This window comes from Dermacentor silvarum, chromosome 1 (assembly GCF_013339745.2).
Source record: "Dermacentor silvarum isolate Dsil-2018 chromosome 1, BIME_Dsil_1.4, whole genome shotgun sequence".
Lineage (NCBI taxonomy): Eukaryota > Metazoa > Arthropoda > Arachnida > Ixodida > Ixodidae > Dermacentor > Dermacentor silvarum.
The window spans coordinates 298,399,169-298,424,990 of record NC_051154.1 but is presented as its reverse complement, the minus strand read 5'-3'; the positions used below and the strand labels follow the sequence as shown (position 1 = coordinate 298,424,990).

At 46.3% G+C, this 25,822-nt stretch overlaps 1 protein-coding gene across 1 annotated transcript in view; it reads left to right on the top strand.

The window, feature by feature from the left end:
- Positions 1 to 25,822, top strand: part of LOC119437246 (frequenin-1) — a 283,411-nt gene that overhangs the window by 196,308 nt on the left and 61,281 nt on the right. The window contains exons 3-4 of the mRNA XM_037704287.2: positions 14,588 to 14,636; positions 22,691 to 22,780. Coding sequence (XP_037560215.1) covers positions 14,588 to 14,636; positions 22,691 to 22,780 — 139 coding nt within the window. The remainder of the gene's footprint in view (positions 1 to 14,587; positions 14,637 to 22,690; positions 22,781 to 25,822) is intronic.

The window sequence follows — 25,822 nt, the reverse complement described above, 5'->3', positions numbered from 1 at the left end:
GGTTGCGGAATCGATTTCCGTTCGTCGAGGCACAAAAGAGAGTGGCCGTGTAGCGAGATGTGCGCACTTTAAAGACGCAGTGCTCTAAAAGTATCCGCTCTAGCCCTTCCTGCAGTATATAGCGTCCCCCATCCACGCGCCAAGCTTGCTGCATTAAGGACGCCGGCATCTATAGTTGTAGTTATTCCCGCTGCACATGTATGTTATTTCTTTGCTAGGAAAGTAATCCAATGCTACTTTTCCAAGCCGACAAAACCGAAAGACATGGCAGGGTGGGCGCTAAACAAGCTAAATAACACGACCGCGGGATGATTGTCATAGACCAGCCTAGATCTTATGGCAAGAGTTTCTTTCGAGAAAGGTGCTTCCTCGTATATATAATAAAACAGCGTTCTTTTCGTACCTGAGTCCTCAACCTACAAGGGCCTCATATAAGGTGTATGCTTTCTTGGTTTGCGTCTCACTAAAAAAAGGCTGAAAAGCGTTCGTTTCAGGCGCATCTTTCAGATGCATATAGGTATGGCGTAGATATGTTTCTGAGCTGCGCAGGACCACAATCCGCAACATAATATGGGCGCCAAGGGACGCGAAACGCATACTCAGGGTGAAGGTTTGCTGTAGGTGAACAGATCTTATATTATGGGGGCCTTTTCTATCTGGGAGGCGAATTTCACTTTGCTCTTGCTTTTTTTCACCAGCTGCTTCTCTTTCTTTATTTGTATTTTTGTCTAATCTACAGACACCAGGCGAACTGAATAGGGACGCCGTGGATACGTTTACGTCATGCGACGTGGCTACCCGCGTATAAGTTAATCTCGATGGTACCTGCTCTGATCAATCCTCCGCCCTCTCTCCATCCTCTCCCCTCCCGTTTTCTCTGCCCGATAAGACAACAAAAGAAAGAGAGTTAAGTCTATTGCCTACTATGATTGTTCTGAAAATCCAAACGCAAATATACTCCCTTCAAGAGGAGATGTTGACATACCAATTCCCGCATGTTTGTAGTGCGAGCTGTCCCCGAGTGGACTTACTAAACTCGCGGAAGGACCTCGCCGAAATATTCGCGCTACGTTGGAGACGGCTGGGTTTGTCAGCCTATAAAGAACGGCTCACAAGTCCACCGGTCAGCTTTTCCGATTCCCTTCGTCAGAAAGGCCGGCACCAAGTTATACGTGGGCAAATACGCTACTTCGAACATCTACGCCGAATAAGAAGAGTCGCAATGCGAAGCAGAGGTACATAGGAAGACCTACATCTTGTATACAGTAAACGTGGCATTTCGGGGAATTGCAGAGCGATAAGACCCCACACGCGCGACCACGCGTGAAGGAGTTTCTTTTTTTTCGTTTTTTTTTTGGCCATTGCATTTTCGTGAGAAGGAGACTATACCTGAGGTCCCCACTACCCTTCCCCGCCTAGCCATCCGTCCTTTTTTTACCTCGATCACGTCGACGCTCTTTTCTCCGAACTCGTACCCCGGTCCTACGAACGCGCCCCGAGGGTGCACGCGTGTGTGCACTGAGAATGTGGGCCACCCTATACTGAGGAATCCAACTGTGCTCGTCGCCGTCAAGCTGTGTTCTGTGCGTTCTTATACTCGTTATCTGAGCTGTTATACTTCCAGCTCTTGCTTTCGACTTTACCCGGTGTGCTTCTTCACGTCATTCATGCATACATGATCTCCTTGCTCAATGAGGAGAGTAAATTGTCTGTTTTCATTGGTAGCAATACTTAGCGAAATTGTCGCCGTGAAATTTCTTACGCCGTTGTCTGTCACTGAATTTTTGTGGCGTCTCTAGCGGAGACATGAACGACAGATGATGATTTAATGACATCCCCTTTGAAACGGGATGGTGAGAAACAGTCACCAAGCCTGCTTATCAGGTATGCTATACATGTTTTTTTTAGTCTAGAATTTTTGTATACATTTCATTAATCTTTTTTTCCCTTCATATCTACCTTGTACCACTACCTATGACTAAGATATCAAATCAGGTCGTATCAATCTCTTCCCTGCTTTTTTCCTACTAATACTCTAAACGTATGTTGCTTATCTCTACGGCTGATCGGTTGATGTTTCCTTCCACTTTAAAGCCAAACGCTTCATGGAAGTTGTACGTTAGCTACGGTTCTCGCTGGGTGAATCCCTTCGCATTCCATTAGGATGTGCTGAGTGGTCTCTGGATCTTTACTGCAGCAGACACATGCCTCATCTAGTTCCGAATATTTGCTCCGGTATGTTTTGGTCCTTAGGCAACCGGCTCGAGCCTCAACTAGCAAGGCACCGCCCTTTGTGTTATCGTGCAGATTTTCCCTTCTAATTTCTTTCTTGTCATTCTTGTAAATCTCCATGGTCGTTTTTGTTTCCATTCTTTGTATCCAATTCACTGTCTCTATTTCTCTCACTTTCTTTCTGATGACTCCTGCCTGTCTATTTAGTTTCGATTATTGTGTACTTGGTTGCCAACTTCCTTGACCTCTTCCTCCATTCTGTGTCCACGCTTTTGATACTGATACTATGTCCACAGTATGAGCGCTGGTGGCGACATCTTTTGGCGGTTTGCTCAACCACGAAGCGTTAGAAATAATTTTTAATGTTGTTATCGTCGAAAAACGGAAGAAAAAAAAGATTTCCGACTCCATTCCACCCTGTGAAAGTGGACGTACAGCGAAGCTGTTGCCGACGTTACACAAGCGCCACCACCACAAGGCGTCGCACCATCGAGATCAGCGTAGCGTTAGCGACCTCGATCGCACCCTTTCCGTTGGTGCTTCGAAAGCCACGGTGCACGTTCGCGGCGTCCATACTCTTGCGCGTAACGCGCGTTCACGAACTGAACGTCACTGTATTTCTTTAAGCCTTGCCCTGACGTCGATTACGGTCGTAGCACACTCTGCGCGACCGATGCAACGGACAGAGCGCCCACTCATGAAGGACAGGTGCATCGTGTGCACACGTTCTTTACGCGCGCACTACGTGTGCCGCAGTACAGCATATATCCTCATTCTAGTAGACCATCCGCTTGGCGCAAGTGCGTTATTGAACCAATTCAATTTCCCAATTCAGGTGCGTCACAAAATTTGTAAAGTACGACTTACACGCAACCTGCAGACATGATATCATCGGATTGTAATTTGAACATACGAGAAAACATCATTCCGTTACGCAGAAACTCAAAATTACACTAGCTCTGGAGACGGAAATCTTTCTTTGTCGACGTGACGGTGTACACGCACGGATGCAGAAAATTTGTCGGGGTATCCATGTACAGCTTCGCTGTAGAAAGCAATTGCGCATTCATGAATACGACTGCTGCCGACGCCTTTACTTTGAGTGGTGCATAGCCCATCATTGCATTGAAAAGTTTGTGCACTCTAAACTCATTGTCACCAGATGGCGCCAGCGTTGCTGCTGCTCGTATCTACGTCTCTGGTATTCCGTAAGTGGCAATACATTCATGGACAAGCAAGAACAATGTTCATTACACCTCCGTTGCCGTACTCGTCGTTTATAATTGCGCTTGTGCCATTGTCCTTGTTGTTGAGTCAGCTACACCTATTATGAAGAAGTGCTTAAAGTGTACTTACATGACACGTTCGACTTGTACTTTTCTGTACTTCGACTTGTATTTCGATTTGAACATTGTGTTGGTGTTTGAATGTGTGTGTGTGTGTGGGGGGGGGGGTGTAAATGAAAGCCCAAATCTTCTAAATCCTAGGCAGAAAAAAAAAAACAGTATCAGGTGCCAGAGCGCCCTACATAACTTACTCTTATACTTGTTTCTAGGGACCACTTTTCGTATCCAGGAAGTGGATTAGTCATGACTTCATCATACATTAACTTTCTCCGTTCCTGCGATCGCTGCGGTTGCCACACGCCAGCGTAACCAGAAGAAACGAGCGCCGTCCTCTTGTTTATTTTTTCATGATTAACGTCATCATACCTAGCTTCATTGTGACACGATGTTAGCAAATTTTTATCTTTGTCATGACGTCACCATAATGGCGATCACACCAGTTTCGGTGTTTTGAGACCAATTTTGCTATCAAATTAAAATATGCATTTAGCGTTTCAGAACCTTGACACTTGCTAACTGCTATCCTTTCACATGCGAGAAGCGTGTTGTATAGTTTCTAGAAATGCATAAATTTGGGTCGTTGCTTCTTAAAGCTTTTTTTTGTGACCCTCCTTGTTTCTTTTTATAGTTATTTAATGATTGGTTACTGTGGAATCAATAAGTTTATTGAATAACCTGAGATTGACTTAAGAGCTAGCTCACAGAAGTGCTGTTGCGTGCGTACCAGTTTGCTCTATGCGTCGCCATCGGCGATGCTTACGGCTCGTGTAGTAGCAGGCGTGAGAACCTTCTTCAGTCGACGACGGAGGTTATAACTCATTATGGACACCTGGGCTCCAGTATCTATTAACGCCGTCAAAGGGACACCGTCGACGTGAACATCTGGTAAGTTCTAGTTCGTTGGGAGCGTCAATGGAGGATTTCGACACGACGAACATAATGCAGTACTACCCCCAGGAGCTGCATGGTCTAGTTTTGCGTCCGGGAGAGTCTATAATTGGTCGGAGACAAATAGCGGCGTGCCTGGGGCGATGGCGACCGATGACGCTAAGGTGTCATCGACGCATACGTCAGAGATAGGAGGCATACGGCGAGGCGAGCAGCGGCCAGGGGCGGCATATGGGCGAGGAGACGGAGAACAGTAGTTTGAATACGGGGACGTCCAGGAGGTGCGGCAGTGGCGAGCTATGTGGCCAATTCGGAGGCAACGGAAGCAAATTGGCTTGTCGTCTGGAGTTCTCCACTCTGTAGGGTTGCGGTATCTGGGAGGGGTATACAGATCGCTGCGAGGCGCAGCTGTCGGCACCGGTCTGGCGTCAGGTCGGGAGACAGAGCAGGCAGCAGGAAAACCGAGGTTGGCAAATTATTGCCCCACAACTGCCTGAATGAGAGAGATCGCTGGGGCTGGTTGGTCAATGGTGGTGTCAAGTAGGTGTGGATGGAACGGGGCATGACTTCTTAGCCTCGAGCTCGCGGCCTAGCAATACGTGTGACGTTCTCACGTAAGGGTGGTGAAGCGGTAAGGTCGACGCAGGACGACGTTGCAGCCGTGTTAGGGAGCCGGGAGAACTGTGGAATGACGCGGCGGCTTTTGACGAGTTCAAAGCGGTGGCACTCCTTGACAATGACGTCGATGGCTGAAACATTGTTGAAGATGAACAAGTTGAACGCGTCGTCCGCGTTCCCTTTGAGAACGTGGCCTACTTTGTCCACCTCGGCCATTTTTTCGTCGATTTTCCGGCAAAGAGCTAAGCACGTCTTGTATGTAGGAGATATTCGATTCACTAGAAGACTGAACACGGGTAGCAAGCAATTTTCCTGCAGCCAGCTGCCGATCTGTCGGATTGCCAAAAAAGAAGTCGCTGAGCTTCTCCTTGAAAGCATCCCAGCTAGAGAGGTCGTCCTCATCTGTCCAGAACCAGACACGAGGTGTTCCGCCTACGTAGAATAGTACATTCGCTGGCATAATGGTAGGGTCCCAGCAGTTGTTTCAGCTAACACGCTCATACAGGCTGAGCCAGTCCTCAACGTCGACATTATCTTGGCCGGAGATTATGCCTGGATCGCGGGGATTGGTAACCGGGACGCAAGTTGTTGTCCGGGTCGCGGGAGTAGAAGCAGACGAGGTGTCGACACCGGGAGCAATGGCGGAAAGCAGGACGGTGCGGCCGCTGCGGAGCTCCGTAGCGAGGACGGCGAATGGCACTCGCCACCAAAATGTTACGCGAACGAAGGATTAAGCACTGGAGACGATTTACAAAGTATATTTACGAAAGACAACTGCAGCGCTGGATCCGCCGTGGTTGCTCAGTGGCTACGGTGTTGGGCTGCTGAGCACGAGGTCGCGGGATCGAATCCCGGCCACGGCGGCCGCATTTCGATGGGGGCGAAATGCGAAAACACCCGTGTACTTAGATTTAGGTGCACGTTAAAGAACCCCCGGTGGTCCAAATTTCCGGAGTCCCCCACTACGGCGTGCCTCATAATCAAATCGTGGTTTTGGCACGTAAAACCCCATAATTAAATTTTTTTAACTGCAGCGCTGGCCAGTTTGGTTTGGTTTGGTTTGGTGCCTATACATATAGCACCACCCACTACGGGCGATTGGCCATGAATCGGGCGGCAGTGGGTAGAAAAAGGAAGAATACTTAAATAAGATTTTCTTATTTAAGATCGAGATATTAAGTGAATTCTAATCATTAATATCAATTTTCATGCTAAATTATCTTAAAATTTGTAGTTAATATTTTTGTTTTCTTGATATGTGGAAAGTAAAACAAATAAATTAGCATGGAAGTCTTCTTGTTTCCATTACAAAATTAAATATGGCATCAAATATGTTCCTATTGCAGTGTTATAGTGCCGGCGCCCCCAGAGACTGAATGATAGGTAGCGTAATGGCTAGTCCAAGTTGGTGGAGGGGACCTTCTAGAAGTCGTTTTCTATATGCCCGGTGAACCTACGACACTCTATAAAGAAATGATCCATAGTTTCGGTTTCATTGCAATAAAAACATTGAGGGGGAAGGTGCCAAACCAGACCCAGTGTGAATAGAAATTAAGCCTTGGTATTCGGCAACGCATTCGCGTAAATGAACCTTCAAATTTTCTTGTTGAACACCATCTGCTGTGCCACGGAAATCTAAGGTGCTGAAAATCGGTGTTATTTAATACACATGATTTGGCATGTTCTTCTTGGACGGACATTTTTTAAAGATTTTGCAGAAATGACGTATGCCTAAGGTCTTAGGATCCTCAGTACCGGGACTTTAAGAGATGCCGCTGCTAGTGCAGTCTGCTAGTTCAGCCGACAGCTCGAGAGCAAGAAGCAGTTGGTCTTCTTCGTCGGGGTGCCCGCGCGCATCGTACACAAGCAACACGCAATATGCATGTATCAATATCAATGGCGTCACGCTGTAAATTTCTTTGGTAAGCGTACTCCACTTTGTGGAGGCATGTACTATACGGTAAGACCTCAGTCGTGTACATGGGTGAAAAAAGAGACAAATTTGAACTAATGATCATATGTTACTTCGGGTTCCGAATGGCTCGCCTTTCCCGCCCGGTGCAAGCTCAAAACCCAGTGATCATTATGTTTACGAAGCCACCACGAGACGAAAAATATGCCAGCATACGGATGACCGAGGAAGTTAAACTTCCTGGTATGCCCGTCTTTCTTTTATTCTGCGCAAAGTCGAAGCTGGTCTCATTGTTTTCGCGCGACAGCGCTTTAACATACGGAATCTCAACAGGCATTTCATATTGATCTCTCTACTCAGTTCGAGCGTTTGCACAAAATAAATGTTACTCACTCCAACGCGATCATGCGGCGCAGGCCGAGCGAGTGAGGCCTCGCCTCTCTCGCGTATGTAGACTGAAGCCATTTCCGTCCTGTCTCCGTTTGCTAGGCTTCGTTCCTTCTGTCATCGCGATTGATCCATCGCCGCCGTGGTTTGTTGTTTGGCTCGTGACAGCGAGAACAGCGGCTAGTATATAGGCACGACAAGGAAAGGACTCTGCTTTGCTGTTTGCGCCTATACGGAAGGAATGGGTGGATAGGGGTGCGGCGGAATAGGGTGAGAACGCAAGCTCCACTGCTCGGTTATTCTCGTCCATGGAATAAATGAGGAGCCGCATACAAGAGAGCGGGTCGCATTTCGCATCTGTCGCGCGTCAGGCCTAGCTGCGCTCTGTGTTTGCGCGGGAATGCGAGGGGTTTTTCTCCAGTGCGTGATCAACGGTGGAGAAAGGAGCAGTGGGCCGCGAGGGAAGCCCTCTTATTGTTTCGCGAAGGAATGGAGAGAGAGAGACACGCGCTAACACATTTCGCGTGGTCTAGGGGCTCGTCTTGCTCTGGGTTTGTATGCAGAACAAAACGGAGTGGCCGCCAACATGCGAGCACTTTCAGTGATGCGTCCCTTACTCGGACCCGTCCTCGGCAGAAGCGTGTATAGGTTATTTTGATTATAATAAATGGTATAATATCGGAAGGTGGGCCTCATTAGAGCCAGCTATCCTGAGATATCAAATAGGGGCTCTGCTCAGCCGAGGATGATTCAGAAAAAAAAAGCAATAAGAGAATTCTCAGCAGGCACAAAGCACGCCAACACAAAAAACAAGCACATAGATAGATATTGTTTTTTTTTCTATATTTCGTTTAAGCACAACAGCTCACGTTGTTGTTCACCAGAAGATGAAAAGTTAAAACCCGTGTATGGGCCAAGCTATTCGATAACGGTTGGCTGAACAAATAACTACGAAGCAAACTGCGAGGATTGCTGTCAACTTTGCCTGGACGCCATGAACCTGAGGGCCACTCTTCGCGCGAGCGGTCATATACAAGGTGCGCGCTATTACAATGCGAACACACGTTAAAGCGAAATACGCGAGTGAATTTATTGTACGCGATTAGCTTCTGGCAGTGCCCTGCTGACAGTTGGCGGTGCGTCAACGCTAATAACGGGCTTTTGATCCGAGTTTCACCTATACGGACGTGAGATGCGTGCTCGTCCTTTCATCTTAGAAACGTGCCACGAGATAGACGAGCGTACACGCTCACAGGTGCAGGGAAACATTTGATTGAACGGGACGGGGCCAGTTCTCTCGCGAGTTCCTTCACATTCGGAGAACCGTGCTCTCCGCGGCTTTGCGAGTATGCGCTTTCTCTCTCTCTGGTTAGCGTCTGGCTTGCGCCTCGTCGTTAAAGTTCTCGACCATTATGCAGAGATTACATAGCCATAGCGGCCAGCAACTTAATGCCCTCAGCCGTAGCTCGACCCTGGGCCGTCGCTATGCGGCCGCGCGCTACTTTAAATGGACTCATCAGTGCCGGGGCACGATGGCGGGAAACACGGCGGCCACGCTGAAGGGCGGAGGGAGCAGATTAAGCGAGACGGGTCTCTCTTATTTCGTTCCTGCAGAGGACATTCGGCAAGACCGGCTGCTGGACAAGGATGCCGTGGTGAGCGGGGGAAGGCTCGGTCTTCCACGGTGGCGGCGAACGCATCGAACTGGCGGCGCGTCTCCCGCGCCGTCACTGGCAGGCGCATGCAATGAGCAGGGTCTCGTCTGATGATCCGATCGTTAGTGCCCCCAGAACTCTTCCGGCCTGAGAGGGTGAATCCTATAGGCCCTCTGCTCATCGACTGCGTCTGATGAGAAGTCCCGCCCAACGTCAGTTCGCGCGTCCGATGCGGGGCCGAGAGGTGCGAAGCCTGCGCTGTTCGGTGGCAGCATAAGCGCCATGCGTCGGTGGGCGTTTAGCGGGGCAACGCGAGAGGATTTGGCTCTCCTGTTCGGGCCCATACTGATTTTAATATGCCGAAGCAAATGGCGACTACTCTCCGCTCGTCGGCTTCGCTCCACTTAATTTTTTTAGTGGCCTCGCATCGGTGAGACTTTACTACTTTCAACATAATGGCACCCTCATTGTAGTTATTTAAGGGACGCGAAGGAAGATATATATGTGTAGGTCACTTCCATTCGGAGTTGCGCAAACATCATCATCATCATCATCATCATCAGCCTATATTTATGTCCACTGCAGGACGAAGGCCTCTCCCTGCGACCTCCAATTACCCCTGTCTTGCGCTAGCTGATTCCAACTTGCGCCTCCACATTTCCTAACCTCATCACCCCACCTTGTTTTCTGCCGTCTTCGACTGCGCTTCCCTTCTCTTGGTATCCATTCTGTAACTCTAATAGTCCAACGGTTATCCATCCTACGCATTACATGGACTGCCCAGCTCCATTTTTTTTTCTGTTAATGTCAACTAGAATATCGGCTATCCCCGTTTGCTCTCTGATCCACACCACTCTCTACCTGTCTCTTAATGTTAAGCCTAACATTTTTCGTTCCGCAAACCAATGATTCACTAATGCGGTGACTCCTGAAGAACGACTGGTAACCAGTGAGCCTTAGACAGGCCCTATTATATAAGGATGTGGCCAACAAGTGTGGTTCAGATACGGTGGAAGCGTGACCCTGTAAGCTATATGGTGCTGCCCAACGTCTTATAGGACGGGGATGCAAAGTACCAATACTTAGAAGGAGCCAATAGTTACGCTGGCGCGTTATTTTTACGCAGTCGCCAAGTCAGCTATTCAGTAGAGTTAGCCGTTGAACAAGGCGCGTTGCAGCGCTCTCACATCGCGCCCCTTTTGGTATTTAGCACCACAACTTTGAAACGTGAAAAAAAAAACGTATTTCAGAAGGTCATAGCAGGCTCAAACCTATAAAATAGGATCTTTTCGAATGAGACGTATAATTTTAAACTTCATTTACGCCCTTAGGCCAGTAATTATTATGTAGTTAATTGATTTTTTCCTAACAGGCCAATATGTGTAACAAAGCAAATATCCCAGTTTGCAGAAGTTTGCTGATGCTACAGCGTTAGTGGCCCTATCGCCGTGTCTACAGTGGCTTTTCTTTAATAGCTTGGTGCATTTATAGCTGGGACACCATCGTGTATACTTCTAAGTTTAGAAGGCGCCTGGATACAGGCCAATACCACACCACTGTCATCACAAATGCGCTGGCGAGCGCTGCTATAAAAACAACTAACAACAAAAAACAAGAATACGACAGTATCATTCATGCGAAATCAGCAATACAAAACCACAAATCTGTGGTGCATCACATGCGAATGGGGAGAGAGAGAGAGAGACAGAAGAAAGGGGAAAGGCGGGGAGGTTAACCACAGGGGAAGATCCGGTTTGGGAGGGTGAGGTAGAGAGACAGGAAAGAAGAGAGAGAGAGAAAGGGAGCACAAATACACAATCACAGTCGGTCTCTGTCACTGCAGACTATCACCGCACAGCAGCAGTAGCACTTGTAGAACTATAAACATCAGTTCAGGCTACAGCGGCTTGTCCAAGTCGGTTGTCCTTAAAAACATCAACAGTGCCCTCGTCGTGCGATGGCTTGTGATGTCGGCGTTTTAAAATAATTTACTCTGTTAAATGTCTTCGGCCAAAGCGAGCTATCGCGATTGCGAGTGATCGTCTTGTGTAAATTGTTGCGAGGAAAGTCACAGAGAAGGTGCTAAAGAGCCCCCTAGCTTCCACAGTCATCACACGAGGCGTCATCGGCACATCCTATTCGGAAAGCAAAAGACTTCGTAAAGGCCACTCCTAGCCATATTCGGCAAAGCAGGCTAGCTTCGCGCCGGCACAGTCCAGCTGGGATGTGAAGGCGTAGAGAAGAGCCTAGGTGGGGCAGCCGGTTGCTTTTAAAACTTCGTGTGTTCCACATAGAGAACGTGATATCCCTGATGACCATTCGAAGTTTTCCAGCGGCATCAGTTCTTAATAACGGTATCGACTCCTTTTTGTCCCCTTGAAGAGCCGACCGAGCAGCGTTTAGGTGTGTTCGTTCCCTGTGCGACAAATGATAAAGCTTGTTTCACATGAAGACGAACACGTGCACGTGTTCTCAGTATACCTCAGCTTGGGTACAGGTGGTACATTTCTGTAGTGAATGGTGTTGACGCACTGTCTGGCCGCGTTTTACGTGACATTTTTTTTCTCCAGAAAGCAAGTTATTAAATACCGTGGGCCTGTATTGCCCACGGTAAAACAATGTGGAACGACAACGTATTTCGGCGCTTATCTTAAGGATGCACACCTGGAAACTGGTGTTAGTCTCGGGATTTTTTGCATGTGGACTTGCCTCGAGTTCTGTCCAATTTCAATTTCGAAATTGAAGCGTGCACGCTAAATTTATGAAATTTCATCGGAGGCATTAAGGTACTGAAAAAAGCTTATTGGGGATTATGATTATTGATAATCATATATTAATCATAATCATGATAGTTTATCATGTCCGCCACTGCTATATCTTGGTCGACAAAACTTATTTGGCCTTCGAATCACCCACCCTTTAATATTCGGAGAGAGCCGTCGCTGAATCACAGTATTATATGGCTTCCACATTGCGTTTGCTAATGAAATCGTGGTCATGGCACAAGGATCTCTGCTTTCGACCTGATGTCGAGGGATGGGACTAATTTACATTTGGCTAGCGGCGACCTTATACACCGAAGCCTCATTGGTGTCAGTGAGGGTCACGCGTACACATAAACAACTAATAATGTGAAGCCATTAATATACTCATGCCATATATTTCCGCGTAAAGATTGCGCAGTGCCCCTTGGCCTGAATATACTTATATGGCTGCTTGCGCGAGACTCCAGTCAAAATGCCTCGTTTCAATATACATGCCGTGAGGCCGTTTTCTTTTTTTATTTGTGTCTTTATTTCTTGAACGCTGCTCGCAATGAATACCGTCAGTGTGAAATCCCCGAGCTGCCAGAGCTTTTCATGAGGTTGAAGCCGGATGGTACTTCATGACTGAATGCCTGCACTCAGAAACCCATAACATGGGAGAGCACACCTATATGCTGTGCGCGATCAGGTTACTAGGATCTTTCGATTTTTTTCGCTAATAACTTGGGGCGTATCTCGAGGAATGGCAAACCAAGGCATCTCCCGCACTTTTTTTTAACCATTATTTCCTTCTCCAATGGTACTTGAATGCCGTTATTGCAGTTTTTTTTTCTTGTGCATTCGCATTCAGTGCAGTCCTCGACGTATATCGTGCTGGCCCAATTGCAGCCCTCACTTAGAGCATGCTTTCTAAGCTGACGCACTTGCGAAATTGAGTTTTTGAGGATGAGTATACCTCCCCGGTCATTCTTTACCCCCCCCCCCCCCCCCAAAAAAAAAGGAGAAAAAACAAACTGATAGCGGAGGGCATAGGATTGCGTGTTTGTATAAATATTTGGCGGCAAAATCGTCCTGCGCACAGATTCAGTTGCTGCTTCCCAAATGCCCACAGTAAGAAAAGATGATGCATTTCAACATTTCGAGCACTTGCTACGCAACGCCTTGCGAAAACGATTTTCCTGTATGGGAAAAAGACTGCACTGCGGTTGCCTAACCGAAGAACGGGAAGTTGTAACCACCTCGTTATCTACGAAGCGTACATTAGACTTTATACGTAGGTTGTTTCGTCGATCAGCGGGTGTGCTTTCAGTAGACGCCCGTAGCTTGTGTATGAGAAGTTTTTCACCGTATCGTGGCCATTCTTCGAATCCTCGATCAACATCAGCTGCGTTAACGGTTGCTTAAAAAAGCTTCCGAAGCGCGCCTTTAATTCTGCGTCTTAAAGTTAGTTCGACTCGTTCGAGCTTCGCCGCGCAGAGAATTTTGCGCTCCAGCATTGCGCAATATATTAACCGTTACTCAAGCATTATCCTGATACAAACGAGAAATGTTAAAGAAGAACTTTTGCGTGGAGTGGCTGAAACAAAGAAGTTGAAAAAAGATGAGGAAGAAGAAAAAAAACGAGAGCTTTTTCTATTAGGCGACCACACCACATCATTTTAATTAAGAACGAGCGTGGGTTGATGTCTGATCAAGTTCTCTACGTAAATACAGAAACAAAATGATGCATCCCCGGAGATAAGCAACTGCAGTATCTTCGGTGAGCTAAAGACTTTTTTCAGGAAATTGGGACGCTAGGGGACAAAGACAAATCGTGTTTACGAAAGAACGCTTGACGGATACGGGGCAGACAAGAAATTAAAAATTTTTATTGACGAGGCAGCTGTAAGCGGTCGCTAAAGAAGATGGATGGATAAATTACGCATGCTTGAAAGAAGCGCAAGCAGGAAAGCGAACTTAATTAATGTTGTCCACGTGATAGCTAATGACGTGGACAAAATCGATGCGTTTTGTGACCATACAGGGTATTTGCAACGTTTCAGAAGTAAAATACCACATATGATTTAAATTATTTCCTATGAATTAGTACTGCTTGAATGCGTGATGCGCTTTTGCGTAGTTAAAAAGTTACAATGTTTCTGCGACAGCAAAGAAAAACGTCTGCCTTCTCTCATGCAGCTAATTACCAAATGGTTCGCCGTAAACGCGGTGCACAAACGCCCAGTGACTTTTCTAAGCAGGGGAAAAATATTCTGCGAGTCGTAAAAAGGTACCGGCTGGTTGGCAGGTTATTGGGCAACACGAAGAAAGAAATGACAAATTACGGCGGACGAAGAAATTACGCCGTGCGACGATTTATGCCTCTTAGTCTTGGTACTGACTTGCTGGAATGGTCCTGTATGTGCTCTCACTAAGCCCCTCGCGTGTTAACCAAGTGCACTATCCAGCGAAGACGGGCAACGCTTCAAATTTCAGAATTGTTGTTTTGAGGAGGGGGGGGGGGGGTGCTGTTCTGCGTACTAACCTCGAAGAGCTGGGCTTGCTGTATGCTAATTCAGATGGGGATGATGAGAAATGACATTATGCGCACAGTGCACGTCATTTACCCGATACCCTACGCAAAGCTTTCTTGAGTATCTTGAGTATTGCATGTTTCGCTTCACCTACAATTTTGATTTTATTCGATCTAATCGGGCTCTGTTCGTGTTTTGATTACAATGTGTGTTTGCTGACAGCGAACCAACACCGGCACTGCGAGTAACGTCTCTTTTCATCTGCTTGCAGGTACAAGGGATTTCTTAAGGATTGTCCAAATGGCCAACTCACAGAACAGGTAAGAAAGTTGCAGGGAAACACAAAACTTTTTCTGCTTTAACAGGAGTGGCACCTTGGCGTGTTCGCTACTGAAAGGAATCACATAAAACAAGATTGGAGAGTTACTCGTATTAACGACAAAGTATACAGCCAGATCGCCTAGGAACGCATCTGCAAGAACACCACGTTGACTGCGCTTATAGCCTTGTTATAAAAAATGTCCTGTCTAAAAAAAAAAAAAGAAAGAAACCCCCAGTATAGGAAAGCCGTAGAGTGTAACGTCACGAAGATGCAGCGGCATTGCCGTTCCTTGAACTGTAGGCAAAACAACTTTTCGATCAGGGATGAAGGAAACAAATTGTATGTGATGAACTTCACTTGCGCTAGTTTGCACTAATAATACGAGTACTACGTGGGGCCAAGTCTTGTAAGGTTGCTTTCCCAAGATTGTTGCACAAAACGCTCAATAGAGCAAATTAAGTAGTGTCGATGCGCTTGTGTGCTTGTCGTTTTGTGTATGTGTGTGTGTGTTTTACAATACGTGACACCACAGCTCCTTCTTTACAACTGTGTAGCTTGATGTACACAGCGAAATAATGTACACCATTAAAAGTGAAAAAGGATTTAAATCTCTCTAAATCGTACCCTGACACCCAGAAAGGGTGTAAGGGTGGGATATATAGACAGACTTACGCCATTATTCACTTTTAAGGGTGCAAATTATTTTACAGTGTACGCCAATTGCCTACAGTTCTTTACGAGCGAAATCAGATAAGAGCCTGCGAAAAAGAAGCATACGCATAGACGAGTAGTCAGGATTGCTGCTGCATTCGCAGACAAATAAATGTCTTGCCGCTTTTGGATGCGACCTTGGCTTGATTCTTTTGTCGCTTTCCGATTCTGCCAGTACTTATAGCCTCGTGGCAACGACCGAAGGGATGGCCATAGAATTTCGTGTCGTTCGCATAGCCACTTTTCGAGGTCTCAAAGGAACCTGTGACCACATTAGTCATGAAGCCACGTTTTGCTCGCTAGAGGTATGGGGCTTGGTACGTGATAGGATATCGGTATAGCTGCATGTACTGTATAGGCTACTTACTAATGAGCTATACTATATATTAAGGATACCTCTGTTCGTGGTTGCCGAAGACGGCCTAACCGCAGAATTCCAGAGAAGTGCGTAATGGAGTCGCGCAGGGCCAGGTACTGAGTCCAATGTTTTCGACGCTAATATGCTTTGCTACTATCGTTTCCTGGCAAGTGCAGTCAAACTATGGGTCTATATAAGCGTTGTTCCTAACACCATGCCCAAGAGGGAATATCTTTCCTTCTCGTGGTTCATTCTGACTACGTGACACAATAGAGCAGTCCTCACTTGCAAGTGGCTCATAATTTTTTTCCCATCTCACGTGAATAGGGGTGTTTTGCCATCAGTAATGTTCTGGCATTGAGTTTATGAAAAAAAAGCACGGGGTTTCAGTCTGTTCGGAATCAAAATTAGCCGCAGAATCTTCACTGAGAGCACAAGCATTGGCAAAAATAACGCCCTGGAATGCACGACGAAGTGGCAATTCACGTAGTGGCAGCCGATAAAATGCAGTCATCTAGCGGCCTAATGTTTATCGCTCGGATGACCTGATTCTCGCGGACAGTCGAACGACGATATGGAAAATTTGATTTAATTACAGAGAAGTGTGCGCAGTCTTTTCCTTACAATGACTGGATCACACAGACAGCTTGTAAAGGACAACGAATAAGTGAATGCAACACAATTGTTAAGCTAGATTTTAACCATGTGGTTCGTTGAGGGAATATATATACTATATACTGCAAGTAGGCTTTGCGACACTATTAGGTTGCCCTACATAAGACAGCTGTCCAGTGTCTAACTGCTTACGGCACCATTGATCCCAGGGTATGCTTGCAAACAGTAAGGATGGAATAAGGAACCGTAGGTAGCATGGATAACGGTACCGTCTCGTGCGCTTCTAGTTTACACTTTTACTGCCATTTCCGCTATTTTGTGTGAATCATACCGGATATGTGAGGAAGCGCACATACAGAATTTCGGATATCCCTTATTGCATTTAATGTTGAAGGAAGGTCTTCTTAGCTGACGTCGCGCGGGGTTGGCGTATCTGGGAATTGGTTGTCTTGTCACCCCTTCCTAAAAAATAAAAAAAAGAACGGCCCTTTCGCGCCTTCAGAGCGTCGTAGCGAGTCGCAACAGGTATAAAATGTAGGCCTCAACGACACATGAAACCAGAATCAGCCGCAGAGTAGGGAAAATTACTGGTATGGGTGTAATTAGTGCCAGCATAGTCGAAAATTCAACACGTTGCATTATGCCGCTGTAAAGGGTGCACTGCCGTTGGCAGACATGTTGAGGCGAAGCTGCCGTACTGCATACGTTTGGGATATGGAACGAGTTCGCTTGTACTAAACCTGGCTCGCCCGAGGGAATGGTGTCAGGAAGGCGGCTCCGCCAGTAATCATAAGAAGCGAGAATTTGTCGCATAGTAGGCAAAATGAACTGCTTGGGCGTAATTAGCGGTATAATATTTGAAAATTAACCACATTGCACCATAGCCTGTAATATCTCGGGGATCGGCCCACATGGCCTTTTGGTGACAAAAAAAAAAAAGGTCTACCAAATGTCGACACCAAAAAGAAAAGGTCGACATCATTACGCATGAAATACGATACGAAGGCATGAAATGAGTAATTGATGAGAATGAAACAGATCAACGTACGATAATCATATGATCAACATATCTATAATGATCAAATCATTTGAACTGCCATGTACGTCGACCTTATCTTCTTTAGCGTCGACACTGGGTTGACCCTTTCTTTTTGGGGGCAGTTCGTTGAATAAATAGCACATCGCATAGAGGAACAAATGGTAGATACACTGTTGTTGTAATGTTCTGTGTCACCTAATAAAATGTTAGCTGCACTTCGTTACTTTCGGCACAGCCATCACATCTGAACACTCTGTATAACGCGACCAAATGTCGCGGTATGTAGGCTGTTTGGAAGGCGGACAAGCTGACATCCTCTTACCTTCACTACCAATGTCCGTATATGACCTCTGAATGCATTTCAAAGCGTTCAATCAAGGCGACTGACTCCTTACGTTATATTCATAACCTCTGATACGTTATCTTCATAACCTCTGAAGCGATATCGTGCATCTTCTGGGGGTAACCTGTAAACTGGTTTTAAAACGGACCCACGGCACGTTTCCATCCGTATCATTAAAGAACGGACACAGGGACGTACGACTGTATAACAGTTAATCGCATATGACGTCATAATCCATGTTTCTCTATCCAGGAGCGTCCTGCGGTACGTCCGCTACGGTTACGTAGGCGCTTTTTTGTCGACTTCCTGATATATGTAAATGTTTACCGTTGTCTAAACCCCGTGCAATTCTCTGAATTTGTCGTTGGCTTGCCGCAGAGTGCACCTGCGGCAAGAACGCTTTGCCATCGCTTAAGACTGCACAGTCCCAATTGACGCTGCTGATGAAACCCTGGGACACGATTGCACGCGCTCCTTTCTCTTCCCGCAGAAATACCAGTCGCAGTAATATTTTTCAAGCCGTTTCTGTAAATCATGTATTCCTTACGCGACGGGGTCATCGTGTCCTTTTACTGGATCATTCTTGAAGGCGCTTCACAGTTATGGGAGGTCAGAAAAAGCCCTACCCATCGTAGTCTGTGGTCACATAAAGCAACCGCGCGTATAACACGCCCGAACGTTACCATGCTGACATTACCATGCTAACGGCTCTATTAGATCATTACAGCTCCATCAACGCTGTAGTCGTTTCGGTCGGGACAGTCCAATTGAAAACGTCACACGCTCTGTTCTTAAGCCTACAATTGCGGAACTCACGTTCGTTAGCGGCTACGTTCAGTTCGGTCATTAGGAATCTGGCCAAGAACCTGCAATGTTTTCGCAGTTAAGCTAGTTTCGTAGCAACCGCAATAAGTCCTCCTTACAACCACGAATAATTATTATACGAAATCTGTGAACTTCGCATGATACAATTATTTACCCGTGTGGCACCATTCAGTACAGACGAGGGTACTCGACCGGCGCATGGCAACCTCCATCGTATAGTTTCAAGGACGGTAAACCTGTGGGGTAGCATTTCCTTCTCGCGTGCGCTGTCATTGGCTCAGCTCAATAATCGAAAATTAACATACAGCAAACTATTACACAATAATAATTTTCGCAGCCGTCAAGGGTGCTGCTTTGTCCCATGTCTAACACCCTTATCGATAAAGCTGTAAAATATTTTTACTGCGCCTGACAGTGAGCTCAGACTTCACCTGCGATGACAAGAATTGTAGTTGAAAATTGTGTATTAATGGTTAGCAGCTGGTGCGCACTAAAATATCTGACAGGAAAGTTTGACGCTGATAGCCAACAAATTTCGTTGATGCCGTTTTTGTGTCGAATGTCGCAGCTATCATCATGTTTTCTCACCACAAAAAAAAAAAGTTGCCAGAAAAGAAAACTTCACTTGTCCACATCAACACTTCAACCTTGCACCATAACGGCAAGAGTGTTAACCATGGAGTAAACCAAGCACCCTTAATGTGCAAAACTTCTTACATTGTAGGGTGTGCTCAGATAATATTGCCATAAGTATGTCCGATGACTAATTATTAATTTTAAAGACAATTATAATTTGTTCACTGACTGCCGAGGACAATGAAACCAACTTAGTTTTCTGAAAAAAAGAGTTACTTTTGCTGTGCGAAAACAACTTTTGAAGTGTCTCTTGGTCAGAAGCTCATTTAGAACATTACTCCAAAATTGTATTTCGGCTAGCTCCTGCGGAAAAATTGACGCTGCTGCGGTTCTAAAAGTAATTAGCGTGAAGTTGTCGGCGGAGGGCGTTGCACCGAAGGTAATTTCACGAACAGGAAACCATCGGATTTAGAAAAAAAAAAAAAAAAAGTTGCGCGCCGGAAAATTGTGCCATGTTTAAGCATCCAATTTCAAGTATATTTTTGGTCATCTCTATAAATTACAAGGATTGAAAACGTCGCCAATTTGTTATTTGACTCTGTTATTTGACTCGTGAATATTTGGGCTAAATATTTTTGCCATCCTCGGTTGATGAATTCAGCAAGAAACCCTTAATTTCGGACATGATACTGAATTGAAGCTTTTTAAAAATAATATAGAAATATATTTTCGATTTTTTATTCAACTACCGCATAATAATGTCATTGACATTTGTTAGCGCACTCTGCAATGATATCGTAAACTTGTCGGGATTTTTATATTCTATAAAGCTTCCCAAATAACGATGTCCCAGCTGTTACCATAGGTGGATCTGTGCTGCATGCACATTATTGGCATGGTTCGCACATTTTGGGCTTTCGAATTGCCTCAGCATTGTGTGTAAAAAACAACCTGAGAAAGGAAAAAAAATTAAAGCTAGATATATGTGCAGTTTTATGTACACAGGTCAGAAAAGTTTCGCGCTGACAAATGCTGGATGTATAGGAGCATTTGGCACATAGTCTAGGGAGCTGTAAGGGCCAGCCATCGCAACGTCGAGAGGCACGCGACGCTCGCGCTTACTGACAGACAACTTTTGACCTCCAGGTGGTCGGCGAGAACTGCGTAAGTCGTCTCTGACACTTGTAATTGCTTTTAAACTACCAGCGCTCTTCAATTTCTTCCTTTATAACTCCACAAGTGTAATGAGACATACTCTTGCACATTATTCTACGTCAGTCACTTCAATATGGTAGAGGTTAATAAGAACCCAACATCTTTTTTCGAAGTTAATTTGTAATGTAATGCTTCTTCAATAACCTGAAGATAAGAAGTATGGCGTCTACGGCAACAGAACTTGCCGCTCGGCATGCTGCCGTTAATTTCGTCCTACAAGTGGATAGTGGATAGTTATTGTGACTCTAAGGTAGCCCTTCAGAGTTTGCGGTCAGCTCTATACGACGCAGGACTCGGGAGCAATTGGTATCTGAGATAAGAAAAGCCCTCCACCGAGCCATCTCTAATGGACATGTCAAGTTCCAATGGCTGCCGGCTCACTGCGACAGCGTCGGTAATGACCGTGCTGATGATGCTGCCCGGCCAAACCACAGAGGAACTCAGCCAGTTCGCGTACCCTTATCGGGAACGGATGCTACGACAGTTTTTTTTTTTTTGCTTGCCTGCTCACCCCGCGACGCAAGCTTTCTGGAACACTAGTAGTATCTTGAACCGCCGTTTCTACAGACGTGGTCCTTCGTTAAAGCCGCAAATGCCTCGTACCTTTCCCGCTGCGATGTAACCTTAACATCGGGCCTCTGGTTTAGGGGTAACTTGATATCTTTTTCTTCATTGGAATGGCAGACACAACCAAGTGTGACTCGTGCAGCTCTGTAGAGGCAATCGTATGCGTGTTGCGTTTTTGTCCTCGTTATGACGGCGAGCACGACGTTCTTCGAACAGTGTTGAACCAGCTTGATTCCAGGCAATTCTCAGATATGAAGAATTTTTTTAATAATGGCGTCGTGCGTCGCACGACGTTTAATTACCAGTTTGTGAAATAGACTTGCCTCGGGGACTGATTACAGGAGGGAATGGCAGCTCCACGTTTTCGCTCGGCTAGTGTCCGTTCTCTTTCTCCCTATGTTATTTCTCGTTTTCCTCTGGTGAAGGGTAACAAACCGGACGTGCGTCTGATAGACCTTCCTACCTTTAACTCTTTCTGTCCTTTCTTTCTCTCTCTCTCTATGAAATTTGATCATATTTCGTAGAATTCCGTACTTGCGACTATTCTAATTGCTCAGTATCAGGCAGCTCAACTTTCGTGAAATGAACTTCGAAGTACCGCTGCCCACCTGTAATATGTCGCTAGTCGGATTTAGAACTGAAGCCACGCTACTTTTTGATTTGGAAACTAAGCGAAGTACACTTTAGCGTTATCCGTGTAACATGCTCCTGGTAAAAAAGGCCCTTCTCATTTTTTTTAGGAACAAAACTTATTTCTCGTACTATGCTAACAGGTTTCGCTGCCAGGGGCGAATATCAGTGAGGTGAATATAATTTTCCCCCCAGAACTTATAATGGCCACCAGACGTGTCCCGTTGAACTTAAGACACACATGCGACATTACTGACCCGATGCATCACCGACCTTAACACGGCCTCTCCCACGAAGCGAGTCGACTATCGACGTGCGGTTACCAATAAAGTGAGCCACCAAACAGAAACACACATGCCAGCTTTGTTCCCGGTTTGCGTCAGCGCACTAATGAGCTAATCAGGCATACCTGTTAGTCTAGCTGTGCAACCTTGCAGCGTGAACTGCTCCTGTGAAGGCTGTCAGGTCCCTTTACGAAAACCTATTCGGCTAGCATCTAAGTTGTTGAGTTGGTTATTGAGGTCAATTGGCCCCTACGAGGGTATGATTCCGTGACACTTTTTGCGCGCCAAGTGCTATTGAGGCGTTTTCTTTGCTAATTTCTGGTGCCTAATTTTGCACGCTCACTGAGGACTGACCAGCAGGACGCTCCTCTGGTCGGAATCTGTACTTTCCTCCTTTATACTCCGTATCTGGTTCACCCATGAACTCATCAAACCACCACTACGCCGAAGCTCTGACGTCAGTCTTAACTATAGGACACTGAACTAAACTAAAGCGTAGAAGCCAGAGAGTGAGCAGTGGTGCAGGGATACCGCGTTTGCAGGAGCACTTAGTGGGCCACTGAGTCCTATATTCTGTGTTGCGAAAGCCAATTACGAGCGCTGCTCGCCATGAAACGTTCAGCTCTTGTTTGACGTGATTCACACAATATGCCAGCGAAAGTGACAAGTTCCTCTCTGTCTCTCAGCATTCAGAGTTCGCACGTGTCATTTATTACTCAATTTACTCACTGCTGTCTCCTAATGTTTGAAACTACACTATGACGAGACCCCTGAGCCATAGTTCTCACGTGTGGTGCATCGAATTAACGGTTCTTCGTAAGCATGAGCAAGCGATGATGTTCGCTTGGGTGCTTTCAGGCTTCGTTTCACCTTTTGTTTTCCATTTCAGGGTTTTCTGAGGATATACAAGCAATTCTTTCCTCAAGGTGATCCCTCGAAGTTTGCATCGCTGGTTTTTCGGGTTTTCGACGAGAACAAGGTAAGCTGGCCACTCATTAGCTTTCCTACAGAACCAGCCGTCACTCGCCTGTGTCTTCACACGTTACACATCAATGTTTGCCATGTATTGCTTGGATATGTGAAATTGAGTAGCCAGCATCACCCCTGATGCCAACCTCACTTACACACACATATTATAATAAAAAGTAATGATCACATGATTATCTCCATCAAGGGCCAGACAACACTCTGCTAACAAGAGCTCGCAGTTTCCATGGAAATACCATCATGTCGTATGTGATCGCGTTGAATGTCTCTTGAGAAAGTATTTGCGCGTCCTAATTATAAAGCATAAGTGCAGCGAACGCGAGTGTAGCTGGTAATTTTCACTAGCTGAACGAGGACGTTCTTCTAACCGAAGGAATGAAATAGAGAAAAACTCACGATCTGGTTGGCGGACGGTTCTCTTGCCCTGCGTTTCACACAGCTGGTATGGGCGTCATCATGAATGGCAGCAGAATAACTGGGACGTAACAAGTCGACTCCTCATCTTAACGTGCGCAAGTGAAATTATCCCGAGAACCATATTGGAGGGCACCATGTTGGCGAAATATTGAAATTTGAATCGACAAACGTGTGCTGAAATTCACTTTTCTTTCCGGAGCATCCCAGCCTTCGTGCTAATGCCTTGTTGGGGCTTCTCACCATTTCGAGGACATGTCGTGGGCTCGACGGCCACTGCAGTGACGCTTATTGACGAGAACAAATACGTCAACAGTTTATACGGATAGCGCAGCACGAGGTTAAGACATAGAGAACGAATGATTTAAGTTTTCATAAAAAAAGACGACGTTTCGCAATCGCGTTCTATAAATACTATGATCAAATGCACAGTGACGCTGAGTCACTTCAAGACGAGCGCACATCCTGGATCATATTAACAGCGCTCGAGGAATGGCACAAGGCTCACGAAGTAGAGAGGTAGGGCGCTGGCTTTCTTCTCCCGTCTGTTTAGCAGCCGCGTATGTTCGGTCACATCGAATTGTCGCTGTTGAAATGTTACGTTATCCAGTAATCGACTCTCTCATGTAGCTTTCAGCAATTCAAGGAGCTCGCAAGACAGACTCAAGAACAGCTTGTGTTGGGCGTATCTGGTCCATTATTACTTGAAATATTAAGCTTACAGGATCAAAGCAGTGCAGAGCATGAAAGAGACGCAGGTAGGCACTGGGCTATTTCTCCTTTGCTTCGGCCTTCCAGATTATTCGCTGGTACTTATAAGCAGTTATGCGCGTAGCTGCAGACCCGGAGCGTTCTGTGAATCCTTAATGCACTGGTTCTGAAGGTTATAGCGGCGTTCAAGACCCCAACGAGACTTCCTCTGAAATTACTTGTCATTCAGCTCGGAGTGCAGATTGCGGCGTCATCTTTTTTACTGTCTCTTATTTATGTAGTTGCTCATTTTACTGTTCCGTCACGCGTCCATTGAAAGCAGCACGGAATCGCATACGCGTTCGGTTCCTCCCGATTCAACCGAATTTCGCTCATTAGACTCCTCGTCTGTGTAATCGACGGCTGCAGCGTTTGCTCAGAAGACATTTCGTCAGGCCCTAATTTCAAATGGAAGATATCCTCCGCCGTAGCTCAATCGGTTGCACTGCGCATGGTCACACACGGCCGTTTCATTTCTTTTTTTTTTTAATAACGTCAGCTGACGTAACTTTCTACATACGGCCGAGGTTGCATCCAGTTCCTTGCTTTGCAGGCCACGCTGAATCCGCGGTGACTGCGCGAACAATTCGGCCTTCACTGACGCTGGCCGATAAAGGCTATGTATACATATAGGCTATATAATCGCTACGAGCTCGCGTGCGTGCTCCGTTCCCCATGAATTCGATATACCGCGCACGCGAAGGCTGACCTCTTTTAATCCCCATCCTCAAACCAACCTGCGCTAACTAATGGCGCCCGCTTACGTGGGCTCGAAAGAACGTCCTCGCTCGAGCGGCGCGGAATCCTCGCTTGTTACGGCGGCTATACCACCACCAACCTATGCTCGCTTCGTGGCGGCCAAGTATCAGTGCCGTCTGGCGGTGGGCTCGCGCGCGATTGCGCCTGTAGGACCGCAGCGGAGTCGGCCTGCGAGGCTGCTCATTGTCTAGAACGCAGCTTTGGGGCAGTCGTCGGCGGGGGATATTAGAACGAGACTAAGCCCGTCCTGCGGTAGCACGGGATCGGGAGGAGAAGAGGGGGGGGGGGGGGGGGGGGGCGAGCGATTTCTCCGGCTTTGGGAGCTGAGCGTCCCTATAGGAGAGATGCCGCGTCCGCCAGCGTGAATCCGCTTATGGGCTCTTCAAAAAAAAAAAAAAAAATACCCTGCGTTGTTCTCTCGCCGGCGCTCGCTTCGTCCTGTGCCCCTCATTGTTGGCTTTATGTCATTTGAACTTTTTTTTTTTTTTTTTTTACGTGCGCAGGTTTGGGTTCGCTGCATGTTGAGATACGGTCTGCGGTGGTACCCGGATGTGCGCGCAAACGGGGCAGTTTAAGCCGTTGTTTTTCTGCCCCTTTTTTTTTTTTTGATTATGCGGTACGCTCGTTTGCCTTTTCGTCTTCGCTTTCCGGGCTGCGTCGGAAAATGAGCACTAAGATGTTGAGAAAAAGCGTAAGTGCTGTTTAACAAATGAAAAAAAGAGGAAATAAAATATTTGAACGCAACAAGCAGGCCACGAAAGAAAGAAATAAACGAAACGGGCGAGCAGAAGGAGGGAAAGTGTTCGACAGAGGCGCAACAAAACGCGCGGCGTTTTTTTTTTATTATATGGTATTTAAGACATGTTGGTGCCGGCTACTCCTTTTCACGTAGAGATATGGAAAAAATAAAATTAACCTACACCCATTAAAAGTAAAAGTCGACTCCTAATCACAATAACAAGTCCAGTCACATAAACACACTAATACCACACTAAAACTGAAAGTCAACTCAGAAACACAGCAACACAAAGTTCAGTCACATAGGTGCACTTAAGTAAACACGAAGTCCGGTCACGTAACTGCACTAAAATCAGGGCACATAAGAAAGAAC